The sequence below is a fragment of the Sturnus vulgaris genome, chromosome 8 (genome assembly GCF_052056855.1).
Source record: "Sturnus vulgaris isolate bStuVul1 chromosome 8, bStuVul1.hap1, whole genome shotgun sequence".
NCBI classification, from domain to species: Eukaryota; Metazoa; Chordata; class Aves; order Passeriformes; family Sturnidae; genus Sturnus; species Sturnus vulgaris.
In genome coordinates, this window is record NC_142250.1 from 20,668,434 (window position 1) to 20,687,981 (window position 19,548).

At 41.6% G+C, this 19,548-nt stretch overlaps 2 protein-coding genes across 4 annotated transcripts in view; one reads left to right on the forward strand and one right to left on the reverse strand.

Moving 5' to 3' along the window:
- Window positions 1–10,909, reverse strand: part of VSTM4 (V-set and transmembrane domain containing 4) — a 32,239-nt gene extending 21,330 nt beyond the window's left edge. The window contains exons 1-4 of one of the 2 annotated variants that reach the window (XM_014875440.2): window positions 10,735–10,909; window positions 4,988–5,386; window positions 1,377–1,445; window positions 440–547 (exon numbers count right to left, since the gene is read on the reverse strand). In XM_014875440.2, the coding sequence (XP_014730926.2) occupies window positions 440–547; window positions 1,377–1,445; window positions 4,988–5,386; window positions 10,735–10,909 (751 nt within the window). Of the gene's footprint in view, window positions 1–439; window positions 548–1,376; window positions 1,446–4,987; window positions 5,387–9,362; window positions 9,400–10,734 lie in introns of those variants that run through there. The other variant, XM_088169087.1, reaches the window with a different exon arrangement.
- Window positions 10,910–18,186: 7,277 nt separating this feature from the next.
- The window catches only part of C8H10orf71 (chromosome 8 C10orf71 homolog), a 73,807-nt gene continuing 72,445 nt past the window's right edge, over window positions 18,187–19,548 (forward strand). The window contains exon 1 of one of the 2 annotated variants that reach the window (XM_088169088.1): window positions 18,187–18,324. The gene's annotated coding sequence lies outside the window, so the exon portion shown is untranslated. Of the gene's footprint in view, window positions 18,325–18,791; window positions 18,913–19,548 lie in introns of those variants that run through there. The other variant, XM_088169089.1, reaches the window with a different exon arrangement.

Below are 19,548 nucleotides of genomic sequence, written 5' to 3' on the forward strand. Positions count from 1 at the left end.
CTCATAAAACCTCTCAAATTCCCAAGAATACTGACAGCTACTCAGCTACTCAAATAGAACAGAGTTAAGATTGTTTCAAAACCCCTCTACTCGTCTGGAGAAGCTGACTCATGTAAAATTTTAGCTTCTGGTCAGAATGCAACTTAATGATTCAGCACTTAGTCTTCTCTGAAAGAAGTTTCAACTACCTTCAACTTATGTTTGTGCAAAGGCAAAAGATTTTTGGAAAGTCTAAAGCAAATTTAAAATTTTATTTCCTCCCTATTTAAAAGGAAGGAAATGCCTGGCTGGCAGAATTTTTTTCTTCCTACCAATTTTATTTAAAGTTACAATCAAGGCAAGGAAATATTTATTTCATTCTCTGCATTCTCTTCTCCCCTCCCCCCGCCCCCTTTTTTGGCAAGGGCTTTGCAGTCATCAAGAATGGCATTTTGCTCACCTGTGGATCTCCTCCTGTTCAGAAGGGACTGACAGAGAATGACAAGTGTAAAAAGGAGGACACTGATGATTCCTATGGAACACACAAACACTGCATACACGTACAGATCTGAAACCCAAGCACAGATAATTGTCAGTGTTGCAGCTGATGCTTCATGATGATAGGACAGAAAAAAAAGTTACATCTACAAGATCTAAACAGACTCTGGCCCAAAAGATTTAGGGTAACAGTTCAGAAGTAGTTTAACCCTCTTGAAACTTTCTTATAGTATCCTGCTCAGTTTAAAATTTGGTTGAAGTCTGCAAAAATGCAAATAGGCGTAACTGCACTTATGAGTTGTGACTTTCAGGAGCAAACAAAGGACTGGTTTGGGTTTGGGGGATTTTTTGAGCAATAACTCAAAACCCAAAAGGACTTCAGCTGGGTTATTTCTCTGCTCAAACAGCTGCACGTTTTTTCTCTTTTTTTTTTTTTAACAAAAGGAAAAAACAAATACACGAACAATGAAACAAGAAAAGTGTCAGTGGGGAGAGTGCTGAGTGGCTGAGGAAGAAAGTCTGCAATTGCTTCTTCTGCTGGCCGCACTGGCTTGAAATTTTTGTATGATTGTCTTTTCCTTTTCAAACTACAACCTTCATGTACAGTCTCCCTTCATGGCTTTTATTCAGGCGTTGTAACTTATTTCCAGCTGTTATTTTCCCATTTGCCATTAACAGATATACAAGAAACTGAAGCTGGACTCTTCCATTCTCTTTTTTCTCCCCCCTTTTGTCTTCCATTCTCTTTGACCCCTTGTACTTTGTGGGATGATTTCTCAGGCAAGGCTGGGTTTGCACAGAACTAGCAAAATTGGTCCTGATTTGGGGCACTTTAGTTGTCCTGTCCTTTGGACTAAACTGACATATATAGAAACAGTAGCAGTTAGATGCATCTTTACCTTCAAAAAACTTCCAAGCTTCATGGTTTTTCTTGAAAGTGGGATGATCAGAAGATTTTGATGAAATCACTGAAAAAAAACAAAGAAGATATGACAAAATTTTTAAAATGTCAGGCATAAAAAGTTTGAACCTCTTGAAGTAAATGTATTCTGCCTAAGACTTCAGTGCCCCAAGATCTTGTTTTGCCTAATTGCCCTTTGATGAAACAGTTCAGCTGCACAGAATTGTCCTCTCTGTTCCAGGACGATGGATGACTGTCAATATAACAGGTGTACAGCCTAGAACCAGAATCCAAATGCTCTGACTGCTGAAACATTGTTCAAAACCCTCTCTGCTCTCCTCAGCCAGATTGTTTACCCTTCCTGGTATTTTTTATGACATCAGATTAGATAATGTCACTTACGCCAATTCCATGATTTTTCTTCCTCTAGCAATGACTGCAATGAAATGGGAGTCTGGTAATGTCCTCCAGATCTCCAGTGAGGTCTGAACCTCCAAGAGAGCTTCATGTGGCAAATGATTAGAGAACAAGTATCTTACTGGCAAGGGAATTCATTAAGAAGTGCCCTGCAGGAACCTGAAGTGTGAGCCTAGATCAACGGATATACAACTTTCAGGACTAATGAAATCTTCTCTTCAGTTGTGATGGGAAGCTCATCCTGAATATTCTAACAAATTACTGAGTTGTTACATGAAAGGATCACATGTGTAGATTTTTGGCAAGTATTTCAGGAAAAATTGCCTGAAAAAAGGGCTATTGTTCATTTTGGGAAAAAAATAATCTGGTATTCCTGTATCTTGCAACGTTTTTACTGTTAGAAAATGCCACGTGCAACTAATACTTTCTTCTGTGGGAAACTCTAATAAGCTTCCCAACAAGACAGATTGTTGTGATCATCTACTTGTTTTTGTTGTCCATGCCAGCAGGATTATAGCTGGACTGCCTAATTTTCTACATTTGTCCTCCTACAAGCAGTCTCTTCTCTTAGATTGTAAACCATTTGGAACATGTATTGCTCTTCCTAAGAGATGTGCAGTATCATGAGGGATTGCCTGATTGTAAATAGTGTTTTTGGGGTGTTGAATACTGTTCTGAAAAGAATACTGATTATTTTGAGTTTTCTGACAGGAAGGGAGTAGAAGAACCATTTTTCTGTTGTTGTTTTTTTGGGGTTTTTTCTGTTTTTTTTATTCTCTGATAAACTAGTATTTTAGTGTATTCTCTACTATAATTAACTCGGTTTTAGGCTGACATTGATGACACAAGCCCAAGTAAGGAGGAGATGCCTTTAATGAGAATATGGGGGAAGGGGAAAAGGTTGACCTTGTCTTAGACAGAAGACATTGTGGGGCTGGATTAGGAGACACTTCTTGGCAACATTGGCTCATGGATTTCTCTTGGTTTTACCAACAAGATTTAACAGCGGCCTTCTCACAAATGCTATCTGGTGTTTTGTATTCACAACACTGAAAGGGGCAAAGTCCAACAGTTCAAATTTCAGGTGGACCTTCTGAAAACACTACAGAGTTGCTGTAGTTGACATGAGTGCAGGAACAGAAAACCTTAAGGACTCCATCTCCACAACAAGGCTTCTTTTCCAAAGAAGTGTATTTTGCCCCTAAAGTAGAAGCCAGATATGTAGCTAAAATGTAACAGTCATCATTACATAGTAAGGAATTGTAGCCTGTAACTCAACTGTTTTTCTGTAAGTCCAACATGTGTATTTGTACAAATTGATGTGTTACAACAAAATGTATTTGCAACTTCTTAATGGCCTATGCAAATGTAAACAAGCAAACTTGCTAGCAAATAATAAAATTGGAATATAAATTAATAGCAATAGATACTACAGATCCAGCTCTCAACTTGCTTCAAGAGCAAGTTACACTTTGAAGAAGCAGAATTATCCTTTTCTTTTCTCTCTGGAAATCTGAGTCTTTAGAAGTAACCTCCTCCTCCTGTGCGAATGAATTTAAAAAATAAAAAAGGGAGTGTTCTATTTCTGCCTCTGCTGGATGCACAACGTTTTAAGAAATTTGCCTGCTGCTTTAGCATAAAGATACTATTTTGAATTTGGGCATAACTGCAGATGCATTGCTGGAACAAAATGTTAGGCAACACAGCAACTGTGATGTGGTGGAACACTGCTACCTTATTAGATAAAGCATGAGCAGTAAAACTTAAGTATCCAAATGCTTCAGGCAATTTGTATTGCTCCTTTTGTTGCATCCCAGGACTAACTGTAATATAAGTAAATCCCTTTGCAATAAAAAGTGTAACTGATCATAATATAAAATACAAAATGTATTTGGAATAAAATTTCCTTGAAAAGCCCAAGTGTTACTGTAGGGAAAACTGGAAACTTTATCAGTACTTGGAAAAGAGTTACCTTCCCTCTCAAGTGCAGCAAGTACCATACACTCAGGGTGCATTTGCCAAATGCTAGCAAAGGTGCTCCTTTGTTTCCAGGCAAGAGGCTTCAAGTGGTAAAACAGTTGCTATGGCATTTAAAGATATGCAATATTTCAGATATCTTTTGATACCTTTATTCTGGATTTAGAGTTAGAATAAATATGATTTTAAGGGGTCAGGATGGTTGTGGTGTTTGCCTCAGATCCCCATCGAGTGTCCACAACTCTCTACAGGCTGGCCAGTCTTCCTCCCTCATTTCAGGTTTCCTGCTCTGCTTTGGGTCATTTGAAGTGGAGAGCAGCTCAGCAGACAGTGTGAAAATGATGAAGTCATGAGGTCTCAAATCCCTATTCTGATTATGTGTTCATGACTCATACTAAAAATCATGAAAATATTATTTAAGGATTGGACTGAAAAATTATGGATTTCATTCTTTACAATAACTTCATTGATTTGAACTCCATAGTTCAGCTATGAAAAGTAATGAGAGGTTTCAGTGTTATAATTAGCAATAGCCTGAGAAGCTATGAAAGACGTGGAGTGTCATTGTGAGGAGAGGTATGACATGTGATGTGACAATATTTTATACTGCTTTTTCTTCTGCTGCCACTTACTTGGAACATGTCATTCCCCTGCTAAGAACTCCTGATAAATCCGTTTATAAATCTATTTATAAAGACACAAGCAGGGGGTAGTTTGCCAGCTAGCACTGATGGCATAGCTGCTAAGCAAAACCACCTCTTCAAAGGAGTCTGTTCTCAAAATCCAATTTCACCCATCTCTGAAAGTGTGGGTGTGGTAGCATAAAATTTGAGCTAATCCATCCCAAAGAGATGGCTTGTTTTCAACTTGGCTTACATCTGCCACTTGTTGTTGGTCATTTTATCCAAAGGTCAATACCAGCAGGCTGACCATTGCTTTTCTAGCTCTGTTTTCTGGCTGAAAGTGGTATAAACAATAGTACTGAAGAGATGGTGAAAGTGCTACTTACCAACTGCTGCTAGACTAGAATTAAGAGCAAGGGAAACACCAAGAGACAGGCAGAACATAAGCTGAGTATTAGGTTTTCTTCTCCTAGCCACCTATTATACTCAAAATTAATCTAAGTTCAAATGTCTTATGGATGAACTTACAAGGGGAAAAAAAGGGATCACAGGACAAGAAGAAATTATAGACGTGAAATCAATAATCTCTCACCTCTTATTTCAGTAGCTGCTGTACCATTTGACCATGCTGTCCATTTATTTCTGTGTTTGCCAATTTCCTGTACTTTGCATATATAATGTCCTTGATCTGTTTGCTGGAGGCTTAAAATAAGAAATTTGTACATAGTTCCATGTTTCTCTTTAAGAAGATGAAGTCTTTGCTTGTGAAAATGATGAGTGTAATTTCCGTAATACTGGACAGACCCAAACTTTGTCATTTTGATCATTAGACGCTCCTGGGTAGGTGATGCAGCAAAGACCCACCGCACAGCCAGCAAATTGTCTGTCCTTCTTTTCTGAGAAATGTGGCAGTAAAGGGTAGCATTATCCCCCTCCGAGTATTGCACTGTTGGTCCAGGAGAGACCGTCACATTTAAAGCCTCACAAATATCTGTAAAGGAAAGAAAAGATGGTGAGAATCCTCCATACTGGCACAACAGCACCATAATCTGTCTCAGCATGCAAGCCCACAGCAGGTAAACTGATGACATCTGTTTAGTGTGCAGCAATTTAATGATCTTGGAGAACCTGACATCATCTGCCTCTCTGTGAATGTTAAGGATGGCATGAGACTCTCCTTCAATGAGTCTGCTCCAGCATTTTTCTGTCACTAATCAATAACCTAGAGCTGACATGGAGACCTTGCTACTGTCAGAGGACCAACTTCACATAATCTTTTATCAGTCTGAACAGTTTTGGAAAGCTGTTCCGTGACCAACCCTTCTGACAGCTTGCATCCTTCTTAGGACTTCCAGGCTAAATGGTTTCAATAGCCAGTTTATGCTCATTTGCTCCTGTGCCAGCTTGAAGCCTAAAATAGCGTTTTCTTCTCTAGAGCTTACTTCCTGACTCCATATACAAAGCAATTATCTGGCCTCAGCCTTTGCTTTGTTGAGCTAAAGAAGACCAGTTCTTTTTAGTCCCCTCTAGTAAAGTAGTGTCTTCCCTATTCACCCTAACAGCCCTTCTCTGCATTGGTTATAGTTTAAATTTTGGATTTGATTGTAATTAATTTTTTTTAATGGACTTGACTGCAGTTATAGGCAGTGTCTGGAAAGAATTTCTTTAATGTCCTGTGGAATACTCACAGTACTTGCCAGATTTGACTGTGATATACCTTGCCTGGTATATCCAAGAATTATTTTGTTCTTTTTTCATGATACTTTTATACGTGATTATATGTCACGTTATAAATAGCATACTTGGGTGTTTTCCCTTCTTTGTCATTTGCAGTTCAGTTACCAGCGTACCAAAGAAATTCTTACTAATCCCCAAGTATGTGACTTTGCTGTACTAACTTCTGCTCCACTTCTGTTAACCCATCCTCAGTTTTTCCTATGTGCTGTCCTCATCTTGTGCAGATTTGATAAGGTCACAATTTCAATGTGCATGCTTCTGTCTACTTCTTTCAGACATGATTTGTGCAGACCTTACATCATACTGCTCCCTAGATTATCACTGGCAGACCACTGAATTCTCTACATCCTACCGTTTCCCATGTCCTCTGTTTTAAGTAATGTTCTCTTTGTCATAATCAGATGGTCATCTCAAACGTGGGTTAAATCCATCAGACTAGCATGACAAAATACGACAAGAGATCATATTGGGGACAAATGACTATTCCATTCTTCCATTAATTTCTGATTCTTTTCTTTAATGTTCTTCATCCTTAATCATCACTTAGACCAGTTCTTTGTCTCTCTGCTTTACTTCTAATAATAGCCAGTGTAGGTGAAGGCTGAAAATATGTCCACACTGTTCATCAGAGGAAGATTTCCCTTTCCTGACCTAACTGATTTATACCGGACTGATTTTCTGAGGTGTGGGAATCAACACTCATTTTATTTCCTTCCCAATGCACATTAAGAATGTCCTGATTAGTCACATCAGAGAGTGATCTATTTTTGACCAATGGTGTGTTGTGGCAATGTGCTCCCTAAATGACTTGTGCTGTGTAATCTACCAGTGTGAGGGCATCCACTGGAGAGAGAATCATATTCCAGCAGTGAGCAAGCACTCCCTGCAATGCACTCTGCAAAGCATGAAATGTCCTCTAAACTGTGAACTTCCTGTTATGTGAGTACTGTACTGTACTCAAACACTAATGAGAATTGCAACTCTGGGAGAACGATTTTTTCATTTCTGGACACTTTTCTAGCACATCAGCAAGGAACATTTTAACAAAGGGGATGAGCGTTTTGGCAGAGACTATTGTCTGACATCAGCTCCTGAAACACAAACATATATTTATCTTCAAAATAAGCAAGTAAAGTATTTCCATTCTATTTCTGAAGGAGTTTTGGAGGCAGAGACACTGGTTTCATGGTCCCAGTGAAGCAGTGAAATGAAGCAGTGAATTATATTACCTTACTTACAGTAAATCCACTGAATTACAGAAGTTGCATTGCAACTGAGAAGAATTCTGGAAATTAATAGTATGATAATTATTTTGCACCACTTCAATCAAAATCTCTACTGAATGATATGCTTATTCCAAGCAGATATTATTTTTTCGTTATGAAGAAGAAAATATTTTGTATAAAGAAGAGTTTGGCTTTTTAAAAAAAAAATCTTGAAGAAACTACAGCTAAGCATGGATGAGGTTATTGATAAAATTATTTGTGCATTATGTTTGTATCTGCAATTCATGTAAATGTCAAAGAAAGACGTTATTTTGGACTGTAGAAAGCATAGAAGTAGAATAGGATGTTGAAATTTAAAATTAAGGATGAATCCCACCAAAAGCTTTCCAGGCATGAAACTTCAGTTATTACCCTCTGGACTTACCAGCCTTGGTGCCTAACCAGCAGAAAGGAAGCCAGTAAATGGCTGTCTCTGCCATCAAAATAAGATTCAATTTTGAAGGTTGTGCTGCTTAGTAAATAAGGAGTAAGTTTGAGATTTTCAACACTTTTTGGAGTACTCAAACATACTTAGGCAATAAATGTTTAATAAGTCAGAAAATTATGATTTGGGTAAATGAAAAACACAGACCTTTTTTTCTACTGAAATGATTAACATAGTCATGAAAACTGTAAAGACAAACAATTATGTCATTTTCCTGACATGTGAATTTCATTTTTGAAAAAGTTGGCTAGGAGAATTGTGAAACAGAATCTCAAAATAAAACACAAAAAGCTCATTGCTTAATTCCAAACTAGGCAGAACATATTGCCAAGAAGTACCCAAGAGAAAATACAGAGGAAGTCAGATATGGTGATGATGGAAGACTCTGTGAGGAGATAAAGTGGCATTGTACATGGAGATTCTGATCTCTTTCTAGCTGTTTACTCTCATACAAATATTGGTATTTTATACCTAAGGCTTCTACTCTTCCTCTGGGGACATGCCTTTTTATAGGGACATATCAAATTTTGCATCCTTCATGTTTCTCATCAGTAGAAACCTATCTCCTTATCTTCCTTCTGTGGCTCCCATTGGTGCAGCTGCCCAAGTACAGCAATGGGGAAAATTTTGGAAATCTCATGCTGCTTTTATCATGGTATCAGCTCGTGTTGAACAGGGTTGGGTGATGCTTTTTATAAAGCAGAAAAACAATATCCATTTGACTTTAACCTCCTACTGCCACTGGAGGAGGAACAGCGGATTTGGAAGGAAAGAGTTCATTTACCACCTATGTGGAAAGGAAAACCCTCATTCAAGGCTCTCAGACACTGGTGGACATGTTCCTCCTGTCTTTAGCAGGCACTGGTCAGCCCCAACATGAGATTTACCCCTGTAATGGGCTCCTTGCCAAGAGCAGGAGACTTCATAACTTAAGAGCAGGCTTGTGTGCCAACACAACACTGGATTTCTAGACTTCAGATTGCTGTTTCAAGTGAGGAATCACTGTTTTCTTCTTCTGCCTTCCCAGCATAGTACGATGTAGCCGTTCAGGTAGAGCTCACCACAAGAGTTTCAGTCTGGTTTCTGCTTAGATAGGGAAATTATTTATAGAAAGGGAAAGGAGAGAGAGTCAGAGACTTGGTGATTTCTCTGCAGTGTGCTTAACCATCAAACTTCTCTCCTTTTGCAATGAGCTTGCTTAGTTGCTTCCATACCAACATTTTAGCTGTTTGCTTCTCTAGTATGTTCCACCAGCATGTCTCAGTAGCCTGTGGGGAGTCAGGAAAGGTGACTGCTGCCTAAGCTCTGTTTTAAAAAATCCCATTTTGAAAATAGTCCACTTCTGCTTACACCAGTTCAAGTCCAAGAATTAACTACATTTCAACATTGCTGTCTGCCATATTACACAGCAAAACACTTTAACAGCACTGTCAGGAGTACCAAACTATACTTCAAGCACCCAGAAACTTGTTTATGCCAGGCCTCTCCCCTCTGTACTGGAACAGTGCCAAAAGACTTACCATGGCCATTGGGTCCCTCCATGTGAGCAGTTTCAGCATGGCTGCGATTTTGGGGGAGAACCCCAAAAGTTACTTCAGCTGACATAGGAGTGGAGTTTTCCTGTGCACAGCTGCTCACAGTGAGTCTAGTTTAGTGTTGTATATGGGCCTCTCTTCCTTCCTCCATGGAGAATCTACCCAATCTCCAGGGCTGCAAGGACACTGGGATATCTGGGGAACTAGAGGGGCATGCGACTAGGGTGGTTACCTTCTGATCTGAGCTTTGCACGACCAGAAGCATATGGGATGGCTTTTATCCGTGTTGTAGTTTGTTCAGTGAAGCTATGCTACTGCCATAGCCTGCTTTAGTTTGATTTCGTTACAATTAAAAAGAGCAGATGAAGAAGCAAAACTCTTTGTTTAAATGAAAATAATTAGGAGCTGGCTAGCAAGAGCACCAAAAAACAGCAGCTGTTTTCAGTTGAACAGATCTGTCTGCGAGTTTCACAAGTCAGAGGCTCCCCCTCAGAGAAAGCTTCTTCATTGACTGAAGATGGACTTGAACCAAACCTCTGCCTCCATCATCTCCAGCCGTTCTGCAGCGGAGCTCAAACTGAACTCTTTCATTAGCCTTGAACGAGCAAGGCTTCCCCACCTTCCCCACGCCTGTAAGCTCACTGCACCTCACTATTCAGGTCCACACTCCGTGTCTGTTCTGCAGCTTCAGGACACACAATGCCGTCCATTACACCTCTGTTTCTGGAGGTGTAAAGGCATTAAAGGGAGGACACTTTTTACAAGCGACCTACAGGTTCCACTTCCACCTGATGCCAACGCGATCAGGGCACCTGTGGGAAAAACAATAACAAATCTCCCTTTGCTTCGGCTTTGCCTGGCACTGAAGACGGTCGCGAACCCACTTCCATGAACTCGCATGGAAAGAGCTTTCTTTTCTAAAAACGATCCGATCGCTGCGAAGGAGCGCTGCTGCCGGGAGCCCGGGGGAGCGGCGGCGGAGCGGGGCAGGGCCCGGGCGGGCGAGGGGCTGCCCGGCTGGGGACAAGGGCTCTGGCCCCGAGCCCGCAGCTGCCCGAGCCCGGCTCTGGCGCCGACCCCGGCGCTGCCCGGACCCGGCGCTGTCCCAGCCCGGCCCGGTGCGGGGTCCCGGACCCGGCGCTGTCCCAGCCCGGCCCGGTGCGGGGTCCCGGACCCGGCGCTGTCCCAGCCCGGCCCGGTGCGGCGTCCCGGACCCGGCGCTGTCCCAGCCCGGCCCGGTGCGGGGTCCCGGGCCCGCTCCGCGGCGCCGGGCGGGGCTGCCCGAGGCGGGGCCGGGGTCCCTCCGGGCCGAGGAAGGGTCGGTGCCGCTGGGCGCTGATCCCATGGTGCCGCTTACCTGGGGCCGAGGCCGTGGCCAGCAGGGCGGCCAGCGCCGTAGCCAGGAGGCGCATGGCCCGCGGGGCGCCGCTCCCGTCCCGTCCCGTTCCCCTCTGCCGAGCCGCCTTCCTCTTCTCCTCCCCGGCCTCTCGCCTCCTCCCCGCCCGGTCCTCCCTTCTCCCCTTGCTTTTCATCTCCTCCCCTTTCTCCTCCTTTTTTTTTTTTTTTTTTTCCCGCTTTCTTCCTTCACTCCCTACTCTTTTACCCTCCACAGCGTCCTGCCGCTTTTCACCTCTCTCCCCATTTTCTCGCCCCCTTTCCCTGTCCACACCATGCCTGTAGGGTGACATTAGGGCTAGACAGGGATGCTCCACCTCTAGCCTGCGGGATCCTCTCTGCACACACACGCACATACCTTGCCAAAAAGACAGGATCTGTGTCGATGAGAAATGGGAAACTCCCTCCCTCCCTTCCTAAGTACAGAACACCTCTGTACGAGCAGGTGAGGCAGCCCGGCAGCTGGACGCTGTGGGGTAGATTTCTGGGATGGGGAAGGCTGTATTAGGCATCCTCTCAGGTTTCCTGGATGTGTTGGCAATTTTGCAGGCCATCATGCCCATTCTACTCATCCCATTCCATAACTGGAACAGGACCGCCATTCCCTGGCAGTTCTAGTTACCATTATCTGCCATTCCGTGTGTTCAGGTGGTGGCAGACAAGGAGGTCTGGCAGGCAGGAGCAGGAATAGCCCATCAGCAGGCGTGGGGATGAACGCTGTAGGCGTTTAGGACATCTGTGCCAGGACATTGCATACAGTGCTCTGGTGTTTGCCCTCTGCTGTGACAGCACCTACTGACCACTGACAACCAATCTTTCCAAAAGCATCCTGCATTAATTGATGTAGTAGCTTAAGGTGCGACACTGCAAGGTTACGGTCCTTGTCTTCACAAATGCACTACAGTGCTAGGCCAAAATGGATAAGGGAAGTTGGCACGTTCCAGTCCATTCCCACTTTTCCCCTGTGCTCCTTTTGAAACGTTTGTCACTTGAAAGCCTACAAATATCCCCAGATATGGATTTAATACTTCTTCTACATGTATGATGGGTTATATATTCAGGTTGCATGAAGTATGGATGATACAAACACATTGGCATTCCTGCTTCCCTGGATAGGGCAATTAGTACAGATTTAGCTACTCCACCCCTCTCCTAGTAATCACTTAGACAGGATAATACATGTCTGCTTTTAAGCATCGCAGATAATTTAGTGGGTGCTAAATCTGATCCTTATGAGACTCAAAACTTTAAAATCTTGCAATTTGTTTCCTCCAGGGAGAGACTTTTGTGTCCATACAGCAAACGCTTCTCATAAGAGAGTGGCAGATCTGGATTATGCACAGAGCAATCAGCAGATTTGAGGAAGCAGAAGCAGTTTTTAAATTTACACTGCCTGGGGAGGTAATTAAAATTTGTAGATTCAAATCTACTCCTTTAATGCAGCAAAGGGAAATCCTGTCAGAGATATGCTAATTCAAAAACAAACAGACAAATTCACCAAAAACATTCTACCAGCAATTGTGTAGTTTGACGGTCCTGATGGAAACTCCATTTCAGAAAGTCCTTGGACTGCAAATAGAGAAGAAACCAGGGATGACGGATTTTGGATACCCTTCCAAAGCATCTACTCCTTGCTATTGCTTTAGAGAAGATATTAGGCTCAACTGACAGCTTAAACCTTCTCATATAATTCTTCTAGGCTCATTCATGCCTCACTCCATGTCTCATTAATTCCTTCAGCCTGCTAATCTTTTAACGGTGAGTACAAAATACTGATGTAAAGACATTAATAAGGACTACCTAAGGTCTCATGTGAGTGCTTGGGCCCTACAGAGCTGAAAGATGCACTGCAAGAATCAGTATCAATGTTGGTTGTTTGTCAACAATCCCCATTCCTGTTTGCACCAACAAACATTGCCCCATTCCTTTAATTGCATCAAGAACCCTAACAAGTTTTGGGACAAAACTAGATCATTTAACTGGGGAAGAAGACAGAAGAATCAAAGGCACATCTGGACTTGTGAAATCTCTCATGTCTGACAGTTTACTGAAAACCTACTTTGTTTGTGAGCTCTGTACTTTTGACAGTTCCCTCTGTGTTGTGGGTTGTGTTGTCTTTTGTATAGGATCACTTTTGCTGCTCCATCTTGAAAGTTCTTCAACAACATAAAAACATAAAAAGTGATTCTTATTCTTAAAGGGATATTTATTCCAAAGTTCCAAAGGTACTTTTAAAAGTGGTCTAGGCTGTCTTTTTACAAATTGGTTCCCACCTCTGGGCTGCAGGTGGGTGGAATGCAACTTTCCTTTGTCCCTCTGTTGGAAGGGTCTGCTATTGGAACTGGAGCAACCGATATAAAAGGTGGCAACTGCATGATTTGCCTTTCTGCACTGTTAAAATCTTACATCCCTTCCACCCATTTGTTGCTGCTGAGATGTTTCTGCTTTTGTAAAATACTTTTTTCAATATTTTTGATGTCTCTTACCTGATACCATCAGTTTACCCATGCACCAAAAATCCCAAAGGCCAAATGAACATGCAGTACAATTCCCTTTTTCTCCCCCAGGCTGTGTGCACATCCCTCTCTGTAAGACAGTGCACGTCCCCTTGCTGCTCTGGAAGTGTGCTGACGCACACGAGCCGAGCCTCTGACCCGCAGGATATGGCTTTCTCAGCTCTGGCAGCATGTATGTGGCCTCGTTTCCTGCTGAATGGATCTGCTCTGAGGAGAAAAGTGCCTAATCAGCACTCCAGTGCAGCTGACATAGCGCAGACTGACTGTTTGCAGAGCCTGGAGCCCCTGTCTCCCTGGGGCAGTGTTATTGAAATCATCAGCTTTAGTCGCTCGGGGTGAGACCTGCTGTGCAAATCCCCTTTGCCTCTCTGCAAAGTCACATCTGTCAGGAGAGGTAACCACAGCCGCTTGGCTTTTGCTGTCCTATTCTCCCTCTCCCTGCCTTCTTTCTTTGAAAGGTCCTACTTTGATTCCCAAATCTGTCTCCAGAATGTGCTGCAGGATTCCTGTGAGCAGGATTGTGGCTTGTCCTTGCAGTAGTGTTGCAGTGTGGCAGAGGGACACAGTGGCACTGCAACTCACCCTGGGCTGCTTTAGCTGGGCTCTAGCATGGAAAAAAGGTTTTCTCAAGGCTGCAGCTCTCACCATGTGTTGGTGGGCTGGGGTGGGCTCCTGCTTTCATACCTGATATGCTGTTAAAGAGAGCTATGCTTGTTCTGAGTGATGTATGGGAGTTTGCTCCCCACCTGCAGCAGTAAACTGTCTCTCTGAACTTTTTGTCTTTCACCTGGGCAGCATCTTTCAGGGCAACTACAGCTTATCACCCTTCCACACCTCATGCAGGCAGTGTGCAAAGATGCTCTCTGCCTGTCTGGAATCTACCATCGGAGACATGAGTTATGGGCACATCTTTTTCAGAATCCAGCAGCTGGTAGCTCCCATGGCCCAAGGAATCCTAATTAAAAATGAATGTTCAGTGATTAGAGATGAATAAAATCCAAGCTGATTCAATGTTGCCAAGCATGGAGGGTGTTTGGATTTGCATCCAAACTTTCCTATTCCTTTAATGGGCCAAGTTACCTTTGAACCGTAGCAATCCAGGACTTCTGAACAACATAGTTCTGCCCCTTGTGTTTTTCTGTGGCTATTTGGTGGAATGGCATGTGGAAAATACTGTTTCTTGAACCCAGCTTCTTGTCAACAGAAAAATCATGAGTAAGAGCTTCCAAATTGCAAGCATCATGCATTTTAGGTCTCTGAACATTATGCAATGTTTACACAGGGTTTGGGGCTTTGTTCGTATTTTTCCTGTGGCCATTTATTTCTGACTGATTGGAAAATATCTAGATAGATAGGGTGTTGTTGTTGTTAACTGCAAATTTCCTTTCCCCCTTCTTCCATTCCCTTTTCCTTTTTTCTTTAAGGGTTATGAATGAATGATACTGACATATCTGGGTAGAGTCTGAGGTTTTGTGGCTGTTGTGCAGCCATACTTTCATGGAGAAGTGAAATCCTTACTATTGATGCTGTAATGTATTTTTCATTTTTTCTTTCTTCAAATAAGAGCACATTTTGTTTTGGCACAGGAAACTTGCTTTTGTTATTATTTTTATGATTATGTTTGGGACTGCACAAAAGCACAGGGGATTTAGTATGTTTTTCTTAGTTTTTACTTCAAGTTTGATCATTCCTATTTTCAGGGCACTGCTAATCCTGAGAAACAAATGAGACCTGTGGGTGTTTTGCAAGAGTGTTTAGAGACTCTGTCATGTGTACTTCCTACATAGTTAGGTGTGTGCAAGAGTTGAAGAGTCTTACTCTGATTGATGTGTGCAAAGACACAGTTCCAGCTTCATATAGTTGTATGTAGCAGTGTCAGCTGCATAGAGGTAGGTGGCAGTGTCATTTGGGAGCCATTAAAAAGTCCATTGCTGCTCCAGTTCCATTCTCCAAAAATATTAAAATGTCACTTTTAGCTGGCCTTATTTCTGGCAGTAGGTGAGCAAATGTCATGCTAACATGAATTTCAAAGGCTTTTCAGGCATTATTGTGTTCTGGCTATGCATTCTCATTTGGACCTGTCCCAGGTTAAACATTACTGACAGGACTTCAAGCTACCCCCTGTGAGCCTGCTGATCCCACTCTGCTCAGCTCAGTTTAGACAAGGAACAGACTCCAGAACCACACAGTCAATGAGAGTTGTCCTGACAATGCACTGTGCCATTGCCTGCTCTGGCTTGCCTTCCTCCCCAAATAAGAATTGCACACAAGTTTGGATATGGTTTATCTGTGAAGTCTCATGTTTCATGGAATTCAGTCTGTGCTTTCCATACAACCTGTGCTGGCACCATATTTTATATGGACTTTGTGTCCATAATTTGTCCCTGGACCTTCTTTCTAAGGGACTAACTGATATAAGGATGACTCTACTGAGACAAGGCAATGATCCTTCTGGCTCAGTGCCCTTTTTCTGACTGTGGCTGGAATAAACAAATAGTTAAGGGCAGGGCAAATACACAGTACCATGTTCCCAGGAGACTTTTCCAGCTCTGTATGGTTTGCAGCAGCGCTGTGTCAGCAAGATGTGTCTCAGAGCCTCACTGATCAGAGCCAACCACTCCATGTGCAACTTTGTCACTTAGTTCTGGGCTGAGGAGACAGAAGTTTTCCAGTGCATCTCTCCTCTGCAGACAGGGTGACAGTGTTGTTCCCTGATGCCATATGTGGTTTCTGATAGAATAAAGCTTGATGGGAAGGAGAACATTTTAACGTGAAACTGATCATGAAACAGTCATTGTACCCACACAGGGATGGTTGAACAGCTGCTACATGGCTCTTGGAAAGTCACGCTACAAAAGCAGTGAACTAAAGTCAGAAGGTGTAGTGTACTTGTCTCAGATTTGTTGGGTTATGTTTGGATTTATTGTCTTAAGTTTTCAAACATCTTTTTAACAAATTTTCCAAAGTAACACATTTAGCTTTGATGTATCTTAAGAATAAATGCTTCCACGTAAATTCTTTTGATCTACCTGCTTCTGTTCAGAAACCAGAAATATTACAAGAAATGCACTCCTTCCCTCTTCTTGATATTTCTGATCTGCCCTTGCCCAGTCACCTGGATTGAGAAAAATTGAAGTAGTGTCCAAATAGAGAATTGAATGGTTGTGGAATGCAAGGTTTGGGTGGAGGTGAATTAAAGGGAAGAATGTTGGACTAAATGAGATCTAAAGAGCTCTTCTAGCCTCGTTTTTTGGTTTGTTTGGTTTTTTTTTTGAGACTGCTTTATGCTTTCTGTATATTGTCTCCTTTAGTAGAAATACTAAATCCTTGAACACACCACAGAAAAAAAAACATTTAAGGTCTTAACATCCCAAGGAAATAGCAACATTTTGTCTCTGACCTATTTTGTCCTTCTTGGACATAGATAGAATCTTGCCCTCTGATCTCCATTTTCAAGAATTTCTTCTGTTTCTGCTTTTCTTAAGGATAATAAATCCTTTTTTCTTAAGGATAATAAATCCAAATTTCTTATTTGGATAATAAATGCTGTGACTCTCAGTTATGAGTTTTTTAAAGCATTCCAGGCTGAAAACAAAATACCCACGCACATACAGCGCAGAGTTTGTTGTCAGAAAAGCAGGGAATCCTTCCCTAACCTCAGGAATGTCCCTGGAAAATGTGCTGCACTTTTGCTCTGTTGTCAGGAATGGTGTCGCTACACTTTGGCAGATGCTAATTTTAAACCAGATTCTTTGAACTTAAAAACAGAAGTAAAAGCCTTCTGTTTCCTAAGGAATTCTTCCAGTAAATATCTTTGTCAGAGACAGTTTAATCAGGGAACTTCAGTCAAATTTTGCATGCCATATAGGTTTGAGTAGTGGTCAGACTTTGACCTCTGAGCTTTAGGAGGAGCTATGGATGAGACAAGTGGTTATGTTTCCTGTTGAGAAGTGAAATAACGAAAAAGTATTTATCCAAATACCCAGTAGGTCTGTGAACTGCTTAAAAAGTTACCTCACTTTCTAAGATGATCTAAGATGTTTCTAAGATGATCTCTCTGAAGAATTTTTGACCCAGCTTTGAACAAACAAAATATTTGTTTCATGTCCTTAAATACTGGGTATTTTAGAACAGATTGTCTTTCATGTTGAAGATGAGGACATATGTTCCTCAATACTGCATCTAAGTGAAAAACGGGCAGATGCTGTAGCACATTAAAGGCATCTCTTTCATGTAGCTGTCAGGTACTGAATATTGTGTTCTTAATTTTCTTTCCTTTAAAGGTAAAAATAAGGAGCAAAAGAAATATGTTATCTGTTCTTTTTCAAAGTACAGAAGTTCAGGTGCCATTTGTTAAATGATTCTTTGCAGAGAAAGAAGCCACATCTCACATACTGCACATACCATAAGCTTGGATGCATCCCTTAACCAAAAATAGATATTTTTATTAGCATTGTTGTGGCCACGTGGAAAAGATGTAGAGATGTCATATCACCAAATCAGCTTGTATTTCTTCTGTCAGAAAAGTTGCTTTGGATAAGCTCTCAAATATGAACTACCTATATAAAAAATATATATATATAATTTTTTTCCTGTGTTCCTCTGCTTACATGAGAAGGCAATAGACAAAATTTGTCTTCTAAAACAGGAAGAAGATACCTGCTTCAACAGCAGGCCTTTGAAAGGCCCCAAATTATTTGCATTGTTTGATGGAAGAGGAGAGGTCCTGACCCATTAAAAACCAGTGATTTTGATGTAGTGAAGTAGCAGCCAGATCCCTTTTGACTGTGTCTGGTCTGATTTGCTGGTTCCATGGCTACGTGGAACAATAGTCTGTGCAGGGCAGCTGGGACGTGGGCAGAATTACAAGTGAGCATCCATCAAATTCCTCTGTACAACACTAAGAGGGCTTTTCCTCTGCAGTTTCTAAGTGACAGAAAACCTGTGTGAATGATTCTCTATGGCTTGGGATAGGCAGCTTTGAACTCGGGATTGTACCCTGGAAAAACGAAAAATTATTTTTGTCGCCCACGAAGGTATTCAGAGTGTACTGTGTTGATGTTAAGTCAGATATTGGCAATGCTCTGATGCTGGGTTGGTTGGTTGGTTTGTTTTAAAGAGAATACTAATATTTGCACAGCTTGAAAAAACAAATCTTCTCTTTGTGGAGAGCCTATGCATAGACTATTTCGATTCTGATGGTTAAAGTCTATCAAAAGTTATTGATAATAGCAGTGGAAGTTTCTGATGGGGATTGTTGATGAGAAGTGCCAATAAGCAGTGGCTGAGTTGCTTTTCATGGGTTTATGGGATAATATCTAGAAAAACTGTGTGGTTTCTTGGAACTGCAATTTTATCAAAATGTATGTTGTCCACATCAGACGTTGAGCAAGGGCTTCCAGCTGGGGAGTTACTGCTGAAGGGTGTCCCACACCTGAGGCTGACTTCACCAGGCTGCAAGGTCTGTGTGTGCCTGAGTGGCTGTGGAACACAAATGGGAAGGAGGAGAACTCACCTCCTTCTCTGGGACTCACAATAGACATCATGCTGATCTTTAAGGGAAGCCTGTATTTAAATCTAGGAAACCTCTAAAGTTAAATCAGATTGCTCGACTGGCACATAAGGTATGTTGTACCTTGTAGTATCTTGTTAAATGTCTGCTGGTGATTCTGCTCTTGAAATCTGATTTATTTATTTATTTTTGTTATTCATACTCAGTGCAAAGGCAGTCAACATTGACTGAAAAGAAAAGCTAGCCAGAGAGTGAATGATCACAGTGCTAAATGACCATAATATGACCCACAGCATAGGCAAGTAATTTTCCAAAAAGGAGTGTATTTGAACATTGCTCTGAAGAAAAAAATATTATAGGGGAAAAAAAAGGAAGTAGGATACTATACTATCCTTTGAAAGTAATAGCACACAATGCAGGCTCCAAAATGTTCCATAATTGTTTGTGGTATAGCCTCAGAGTAAGGAAGTATTATGATTAAAAAGAAGTAATTTGAGTGAAGCTGGAGATCATAACATTCCACTCACCCATTGAAAATGCCTACTGTCAAAACAAGGGTTTCCGATAATACCCAGAGACTTTCTCTGCTTCTTTTGATCTGTTAGTCTGTAACAAATATACTTTCCATCTCTGACACTGAACTTAGGAACAAAATCAGAACCATATTTAAAGCACTGACTCACAGAAAACATTTTGCTTATATATATGTCAAAGGCCTATGTTATATTAGTCATCATAATTAGATTAA